This window comes from Cydia strobilella, chromosome 7, assembly GCF_947568885.1.
Source record: "Cydia strobilella chromosome 7, ilCydStro3.1, whole genome shotgun sequence".
NCBI lineage: Eukaryota > Metazoa > Arthropoda > Insecta > Lepidoptera > Tortricidae > Cydia > Cydia strobilella.
The window spans coordinates 4,928,629-4,938,412 of NC_086047.1; the positions used below are offsets into that span (position 1 = coordinate 4,928,629).

At 38.8% G+C, this 9,784-nt stretch overlaps 1 protein-coding gene across 1 annotated transcript; it reads left to right on the plus strand.

The window, feature by feature from the left end:
- Positions 1–390: 390 nt before the first annotated feature.
- On the plus strand, positions 391–8,709 carry LOC134742790 (zinc finger and SCAN domain-containing protein 12-like). Its single transcript, XM_063675976.1, has 7 exons — positions 391–501; positions 1,358–2,401; positions 3,502–3,657; positions 4,721–4,902; positions 5,998–6,083; positions 7,737–7,904; positions 8,494–8,709. Exons 1-7 carry the CDS (start codon positions 391–393, stop codon positions 8,700–8,702), a joined length of 1,956 nt encoding a protein of 651 aa, XP_063532046.1. The 3' UTR covers positions 8,703–8,709.
- The last annotated feature ends 1,075 nt before the right edge of the window (positions 8,710–9,784 follow it).

The following is a 9,784-nucleotide window of genomic DNA, read 5'->3' on the forward strand; positions in this document are numbered from 1 at the left end:
ACCGACGACTAAGTATAATTGTTATAATAGCGGTAATAACATCATGAATTTCACAAAACGCCCGCACGTGACTAGTTTAAGTTTAATTATGGCCGTAAAGTAACGGAAAGTGGCATACAGATAGGCTATATGCCTACTGGCAGCTCTATGCTGTACACGTGCTGTACTGTAGACTGCGCTCGCCAATAAATGTGATATTCGAAATAATATAGATAGGAGACAAGGTTTAGATTTTAGATCCCCAACCTTCGTTTAAAAGCTGCACGGCGCACCTTACCGGTCAACTACCAGACCTACCAGAGCTTTGCTAATCTTCAAAGTTCATACTAAATTTACAAATACTTGAAAATAGTTTATTATCAATTCACTTGTATGATTTGTGATCCCCAGATGTGCGAGTGGCTGTCACGCGAGGAATGGTGCGACGTTAGCCTGCTGTGCGACGGCCGCGCGTTCGGCGCCCACCGCGCCGTGCTTGCTAGCGTCAGCTGCTTCCTCAGGGTACATCCTTCCTGTATAACATACGTAATTGTTTAGTGACTCTATTTGACTGCGCAATATGCTTGTATGTTGTAGCGATGTCGTAGCCAAACCACAAGCCCGCTCCAGACTAGCGGCGCGAATCCGCGAACGCGAGTATGGAGTCGATTTCGCTGATTAGCGAACTAGACTCCACACTGGCGTTCGCGGCTTCGCGCCGCGATTCGCGCACGAGTGTGGAGGGCCCTATAGAATATGATAATTTCATGAAATGTTATTTTATAATTGATCACTTTATGATATGGTTAGGTTTGACTATTGGATGATATGGCCAACCGATCATTTCATGAAATGATTGCGACATGATGAAATGATCAATTTTAAGATCTGGCCACGATAGCTATATGACAAGTACCTAATTACTAATTAACTAATTACTTACGAAATTGCCTCGCCTTGCGTGCCTAGAATTGGACAGCTGAAGTAGGTAGGTACCTAAATGTTGTTGTATGGCCCCGTGTTGCCATTGTTATCACATTGTCACTGAAGGAATACAGCTACAACTACAATTACAACTCGTTAGCAGGAATTGATCTAAACGCACACACAGATGAAACAATTTAACATACATTGCAAGTAAATAAAAGCTAGTCGTTTGTTTTCAATATTTGACAACGCTATTCTAATGTTCGAAACCTTTCATAACAGAGATGGAATATTAACGTTTTTGCCGCAATTGCGTTGTTCAAAAACTTCTTGAATAACGCCTGAATAGACCCTAAAGGCTTAAAGCGCCTCATAACATAATAAGGTAAATGCTACCGCTATTTTGCTCAGTGTTATTCGTTAAAACTAATTAGCATTCATTTTCTTTCAGCGGATCCTGCTTTCTTGTCCTATAGAAGACACGCCGACGTTAATTGTCTTGCCCGACTTCGACCTAGAAGCCTTGTCGGCGGTCCTTTATTACATTTACAACGGCGAAGTGACGATGCCGAGACAAAAGGTCGATAAGTTTTTAGATATCGTGAAAGCCATGCAAATTTTCGTCGACCGGCAGTATTTGACGGAACTCTCTATTAATATTGACATTGATTATACTGTAAACAAACGCACACCTAACGATGCAAGTGTATTTGTATTACGCTCCGAGAAGGATGATAGTAACTCGTCACTAGTAACTTTTAAGAAACGGTATCAGCATACGGCTTCATGCAATACAAAAGATGTTACAGATTATAAAGACTGTAAACAAGCGTCTCGGAATTGGAATGAACAGTTTAAGCCCGCTTTGGGAAATCTGCAATCGTCGCATAAAGACCGACAAAGAGACTATTTTCTACGTGATTCATTTATGGAGACATATCCTCGAAATCGTAACGCTAACGGTCGGGCGGCGGGCGCGGGCGTGCCAGCAATACCAAACACATGCTATCATTCCCCGACATCTCTGTTCTTGACTAATGCAAATGTGAATGGATCTTTTAGCCATGACACGGTGAATTTGCCATCCGATGGTGCATCTAGTCAAATGCCTTATAATTTAAGATTAACAAGTAAACCACATCAGGATAACGTGGCCAAAACGGAGCTCCATAGAAAATTGTCTGATTTAAGTAAGCTGTGGATGGGCCCAGGATCTTCGTCATCTTCCATGGAAACGTTGCGGAATAATTCTAAACATAAGCCGTATTTAGACCTTAGCATACAACAGAAAGCTCATACAGCTATGCCGACATCAGTTGCCAAAAATAATTTGACTAAGACAGATTATTGCATAGAGATCAAAGTTGAGAAAAATTTGTCATATAACAGCCAGCATAAGGTGGCGATCTTAAATAAAGCTTTGGGTAGCCCCTGGTGTCCTCGATTACCTAACAGCTATAGACCCTTTAGAAGAAAAGGTCCCAGTTTGAATGGTGTAAGTTATTAATAAGTAAACTAATTCCCTTCAAACGAAATCATGATAGCGAAATGATGAATTCGACTTTATTTAATCGTGTGAAAAAAAAAAGTACTTTTATTTACTGTATTTTCGAAAACCTAACAACTTTTGGGTTATTTTGACTCAGAATCACGAGGACTATTAATTGAAACTAAGAAATAAAGTGACCCCAGTTTTTCATACAAATTTTGGGTGTCAGTTTTGTGACGGTCCATATAAAATGTATGAAAATGTCCGTCACAAAACTGACTTTTTTCCTTTATAAATCTATAGTACTCTTAGTTCTGACTGTTCTGAGTGAAAATAACTCAAAAGAAGATGGTTTTTAGGGTTCCGTACCTCAAAAGGAAAAAAAAACGGAATCCTTATAGGATCACTCGTGCGTCTGTCTGTCCGTCTGTCACAGTCTAGGTTCTCCGAAACTACTGGACCAATTAAGTTGAAATTTGGTATACATATGTAAGTTTGTAACCCAAAGACGGACATGTAACGTAAAAAAATAAATTTTAAACATGGGGGCCACTTTTGGTGGGTAAATGAGAAAATAAAAAAAAAAGTTTTTCAAACTATACTGTGTTACATATAAAATGAAAGAGCTCATTGTAAGAATGTCAAATATATTTTTTGTATAATTTTAGGATAAACAGTTTAGAAGTTATTCAAGAAAATAGGCAAGAAATGATCATCCCCCCTTTATCTCCGAAACTACTGGCCCTAAAACTTTGAAAATAATGCAAAAAATAGTTCTTTACCTATGATGTCAGGAAAACCTATTAGAAATGTGCAGTCAAGCGTGAGTCGGACTTAATTACTTAGTTTTTGATCCGACCCCTACGGGTTTTTTAAAGACATTTCACTCACATTTCACATAAAAAATACATTGCTTAAATTGTGTAATGTACGGAACCCTTGGAACGCGAGTCCGACTCGCACTTGGCCGTTTTTTTGAAATAAGGTAGATACCTAAATGGTACACTTTTAACTATAAACGCCCGTTCAGAACTTTTACACCAGTTGTTTTTTAATTTGAAAGAATACTGTTATCAATCTATAACACATCATACATAATGTTTCAGCATTTTCCAAATGATAGTAATAACAACGTCCATGTCATACCTACATTACTGAAGGATGAACGTTTGCAGATTCCGTCTGATATATGTAATAGTGGTAATTTTATACCGAAGACAATTTTATCTCCCGAAGATAGCAATTACCCGGATAATAATCAGGTAAGATTTAATGTGAAAACGAAGTTAACAGATGATAGGTAATTAAAACTTAGTCGAAGACGCCTGACACTAAATGAATAGCAACCATACTTCAAATGTGAAATGCTATGTTCAAATCTCTACTTCACTGGTGATTGTTTTAATATTTCAGTCGAATCATACTCGTATTTTGTAATTAATTATGTATTTAAGAAAATAATAGATAACAAGGTATTCAAAAATTCAGATATATTCTACCCTGAGCCCTTAACCATCTACACAGGATACCATCTACGTGAAGACAACTGAAATAGGTAATAAAGTATTTGAGTAGAAAATTTTATTTTCAGTCCATGAAACAATAAAACAGTAGCATTCATCATTGGGCTTCCTTTGAGTATTGATTTTTAAAATGTTGTTATTATTACGATAGATAAACAATAAATTGAAAACCTCTGTGAAACACAAATTAGCTTTAAAATACCTGTACAGTCAGTATCAGACTACGCGTCAAAAGTATATATATATATATATATATATATATATATATATAATATATAGTATATAATGTGCAGAATTATAGGTTAATTATACGTTCTCAAATAATTTAAAAAAAGGAGATAAGTATGTCTCTATATGTACAACAATTTGACTTAACAGATACTTTTGAACGCGAACTGTAGAAATATATCCCTATTTGGAAAAGTATTCCAGGGTGGCATACAATAAAATACAATACAATAATTTTTATTTGCAAAAAAAGGGTAACGTTTACAGGTGTTAATGTAAGTAAACAGTGGTCTGTTTCACCTTTTCAGCTGTGTACAACTTTACTTATACTTTTACTTATACTTTTTGGCACGTTATTTCATCCGCTACTATTGATGCTGACTATACAACTTAACTTACGACCTAGATCCTAAGAATTTTCCCTCTTTGAAACAAGCTATCATGATTTAAAATAAAATGTCATAAACGAAAGAAAAACTGACAATAACGCTTCCAGTGTCGTCTCCTATTTTGTTTCCTAGATAAGCTATCATGATTTTCAAGAAAACTGTTTTAAGTTTTGAACTCCTTTCAGCAACCGCCAACTGGCGGAAGATACACCTGCAACGAGTGTGGCAAGACCTTCTCCCAGCTGAGGAACTTCAAGTACCACATGTCGGTGCACCGCGGCACCCGCGAGTTTGCCGCCTCCTGCGCCGTGTGCGGCAAGTCTTTCAACGACCGCGGGTATCTCAGTAGCCACATGAAGATACACAGGTCGGTGCGGACATTTTAGATATGGTAAACGCCTGCAGGCTGCAACGCGTGTGGCTAGACCTTCTCCCAGCTGAGGAACTTCAAGTAAAACATGTCGGTGCACCGTGGCACCCGCGAGTTTGCCGCCTCCTGCGCCGTGTGCGGCAAGTCTTTCAACGACCGCGGTTACCTCAGTAGCCACATGAAGATTTTAATTTATGACCCATTTCGTACCTTGTTGCAGTGACAATTAATCTGAAAGTTACCTCATACAATGTCACTGTGAGAAGGTACAAATGGGACCCATGAGAGTCCATGGGTCCGAAAGTGAAATCATTGACTGTACCTACCATAATTTAAAAAGCACTCAAGAGCTATGAAGGCGTGTAGTCTGCTGGTATGAAATATGCCAATCTTATCATAAGTATCTTTCCACACTGGTGTAGACATACATTTAACAGTAATAATACGGATCATTTTCTATAGAACACTCCACACAGTCAGATACGGTCACTTTCTCCAGCCTTCTGTAAGATTCGCACAGGAGCGCTGCGACAGTCTCGCCCGCGAGATAGACTACACGACCGTACTCGTATCTCTTCAATTAGTACAGTTATAACAAGACGCGTAGTCTATCTGGCAGGATAATCTCTATATCGAGATAATGTCGCGGGGCTCCTGTGCTATGCCTACAAGGCCAATTTGATTCGAGAAAGTTACACATAGTGACATTACATTATACTAGTTACTAGATTTGAGGTGCGGCGATGTTATAGGACGAACAATTCTACGGTCTGTCATCTTGCATATTTGATTCATATCGCTACTATGTGACACGTCACCTATCACTGCCTATCACTTTCTCGAGACAAAAAGCATACATTAATTTAATCTAGTACTTATATTCATATTGCGTCTTCAATTTTAAATTGGTTTGCCCTTTAAAGACGTCCTATATATACAAAGGTGTGGTATTTAATGCACGCCTCTTAGTGCATTTGAGAAAGACGCAAGGTTAATTTAAGAACCCAATAATGAGTATCCCTATCACCATGGTCAAGGCTAGTCATATTGCCTTAACCTTTTCTAGTTCTCAAAACCTTATCTTCTTTTCAGAAACCGCAAGGAATACAAATGTTCGCAATGTCCGAAATCCTTCAATCAACGAGTCGCCTACAACATGCATGTACGAATACACACAGGCTAGTATCCCAATATTAAATTACCCAGGGCCCAAGCCTTTGGCAAGCCACTTGATTCAAAAATATACTGATAATTGTGACTAAATTGGGTGTTAGTTATAAGTTCCATGAGGAATATATACGCAATAATTGACTGGAAGAGTTAATATTTTAGATAGCCACCATTTTGTTTGTAGTTGGTTTAGCTAACTTTTGTCATACAATAAAGAATGCTCACTTCATACCTAATCAAATAAAGAATCATTTATTTTGTTACCTGTTCTAAATCAAAAGCAAGAGCACATTATGTGTAAGCAGGAATTTGATCCGATTTTTTTCCTTTGAATGAGCACTGCTCGGAAATTATAATATAAAAAAAACCGGCCAAGTGCGAGTAGGACTCGCGCACCGAGGGTTCCGTACATTACACAATTTAAACAATGTATTTTTATGTGAAACGTGAGTGAAATGTACATTGCGGTTTACGATTCATGACGAATTAAAAAAAAACAATTTACTAGATCTCGTTCAAACCAATTTTCGGTGGAACTTTGTATGTTAATGTACATCATATATTTTTTTTAGTTTTATCATTCTGTTATTTTAGAAGTTAGAGGGGGGGGGGGGACACATTTTACCACTTTGGAAGTATCTCTCGCGCAAACTATTCAGTTTAGAAAAAAATGATATTAGAAACCTCAATATCATTTTTGAAGACCTATCCCTAGATACCCCACACGTATGGGTTTGATGAAAAAAAATTTTTGAGTATCAGAGTTCTAAGTATGGGCAACCCCCAAAATGTATTGTTTTTTTTTCTATTTTTGAGTGAAAATCTTAATGCGGTTCACAGAATACATCTACTTACCAAGTTTCAACAGTTATAGTTTCTTATAGTTTCGGAAAAGAGTGGCTGACATACGGACGGACAGACAGGCAGACATGACGAATCCATAAGTGTTCCGTTTTTTGCCATTTGGCTACGGAACCCTAAAAATGGTGGTGGCTAATTTTTCCTGATATCATAAGGATAGTTCTCAATTTTTTGTATTCAAATTAAAAATCACACGGCGCACCCATTTGTTGAAATCAGATGGCATTGGCTCAGATAAGAGTATGTACACACGCAAGTACAGTAGGTGCAATCACTAAGTTAGTTCAGGCCACAGCCGCGGCTGTGCTAGCCGCTAGTTTTTCCTCGAATGCGTTGCACTTTTCCCTCCCCGCGCCGCGCCGCCCGTCACACTTGAACGAGTTTCGCTTTCACCGCGAGGCTGCATCTATGTCTTGTATCTAGATAGATTTTATTTCTTGTTAAATAGTTACGCTGTTTCGAGATAGCCTACACCAATCACCAAAACCTATGGTAAAGTCATGCACCTGCATCGTTCGTATTCTGTACTGGCTGAAGTATAGTTTACTTATAAACAATGGCTTATGAAGGAAAGGAAATCTCATGATTACACTATCTTCGTTGTTGAATAATATCGTTATGTTTTTTGACTACGCGGATGTAGGATCCTACATCCGATATCGGATCGGACAATATGAAAACGCTCTAAGGGTGCTACAGTGTATGTATAGCGATATTTGGGCGAAAGAGCCACTGTTCCCGCCTTGACCCTACATAGATCACTTACTCCCGAGTGTTAAAACAACATATATTGATTTCAGGAGTCAAACCTCACGTTTGCCCTACGTGTGGTAAGGCATTTTCACGCAAGATGCTTCTTAAACAGCATCAACGCACGCACTCCGGGGAGCGGCCCTACGCCTGTCCACACTGCGAGAAGCGATTTGCTGATCGATCTAACATGAGTTTGCATCTTCGGCTTCATACAGGTATGAATTTGAATACTTATGATGCTTACAAGGGACATGCTGCGGAAGGTATTTCTTGTCCAGAAATGTCACGTTTAACAGCTGATAGAACAAATCTACATATAACAGTTTCAGAATAAGAAATTATAATCAGAATCGGGCACATCTGGGCATAATATCTTCTTCTTCTTCTTCTTATCAGCCTTCTATCGCCCACTGCTGAGCATAGGCCTCTCCTCGTGTACGCCACTTATCCCGGTCCTGAGCCAATCTCATCCAGAAGTGACCCGCAGTCTTCCGAATGTCGTCCACAATATCTAATGTCGTGCATAATATCTACGTTTTAATAACTAAACTTCCGTGAGGCACTGACATATTAAATATGAAAACCCGGACCCGAATCTTGGGTTATCGTAGCCGTTCACACTCTGAGCTCCTTTAGATTACAGTAGAACCGAATAATTCGGTTCGGTAAGGTCTGAACCGAACATTCGGCCCATTATTCCTATTCGGAAAACTCCATATTCGGCCCATCTGTACTTTAGAATATGTCTGAGCAAGCTCTTAGATTAGGAGGAGTTAACTAATATTATATTTTGATTTTTTGCAGGCGTGAAGCCCTTCAAATGCCCGATGTGTCCCAAATCGTTCACAAAAAAGCATCATCTCAAGTCGCACGTCAACTTTCACACCGGGGCTAAGCCTTATTCCTGTCCACGGTGCAGTATAGCCTTCACGCAGTCTTCAAACATGAGGACCCATTTAAAGAGATGCACTGCCCCAGAACCAACTACTGGAACTTCAGAGAACTCTACATAATGATATGACCTACACGATGGGGGCACCTGGGACCTGGGGGCGTTGGGACCGAAAAAGTATCATCGGAAAATGGACAAGTTTTAGGCGCCATTCATTTATTACGTAAGACGATTTTTGCTCGTTCTTAACCCTCTCTCATCGTAAGAAAAAATAAGAATAGACCGACTCTCTCCCCCCTATATTACGTAATAATCTAAAGGAAAAAATTAATTCACGTTTGGTTTGTTTTAGTGTTCATTTTTCAAAAAACCCGGACAAGTGCGAGTCGGACTCGCCCACAGAATTTAAAATAATACAAATTTAACTAATTTTTTATTTTATTTTAATTTTCTCCAAATGTATACTTATGAGATTTTTCCCTGTATTTGTAGTGTAAGACGATATTACTTGCCAAATTTTATAGTTCTAGGTCAACGGGAAGTACCCTATAAATTTTGATTCTGTGGAGAGTGACGAAATCATTTTTTTTTGCAGCATAAACGGCCGTATCTTTTATTTGCGTTTACTTACAAGTTTGATTTTTTTACAGCTTTAAGGGACCGTGAGTATATGGTTTTAATTTCAACTCAATACCTCCACGCGTTTCCGAGATAATAAAAGGGTCTTGACAGACAGACGGACGGACGGATGGACAACAAAGTGATCCTATAAGGGTCCCGTTTTTCCTTTTGAGGTACAGAACCCTAAAAATCATTTTTGGAATGTTTATATGTACCAACAAAGGTACTGGAGCCTGTCTAAGCTAACTCTGCACTGTGTTTGATAGCATAGTGTGGAAGTATTATTTTAAACGTCATACTTTCATAGAAATTAAAAAAAAAATCGCATCTGTGTGAAAACTATGAAAACCCCCTTCCACCCCTTGTAAGAAAAAATAAGACATGTTCGACCCTCCCTTAATCGTCTTACGTAATAAATGAACGGCGCCTTACAGGATGTTAGGTTAGAAGGCATTTGGCAATAGGAGATGTACCTACCACTTCAGGAAACTACGTGTGATCTGATCACACCCGTCCTGAATCTTTCCTGATTTGCATCCCGAAGGAGCCTAGGGACGGCTTGGCTGCTTTAACCTTATCATG

Excerpts from the sequence above, each read along its gene's own strand:
- LOC134742790 (XM_063675976.1), top strand. The coding sequence starts at position 391 with ATGTGCGAGTGGCTGTCACGCGAGGAATGGTGCGACGTTAGCCTGCTG. Across the intron at positions 3,658-4,720 it reads ATTACCCGGATAATAATCAG|CAACCGCCAACTGGCGGAAG; the intron begins GTAAGATTTAAT and ends AACTCCTTTCAG. Across the intron at positions 6,084-7,736 it reads GCATGTACGAATACACACAG|GAGTCAAACCTCACGTTTGC; the intron begins GCTAGTATCCCA and ends TATTGATTTCAG.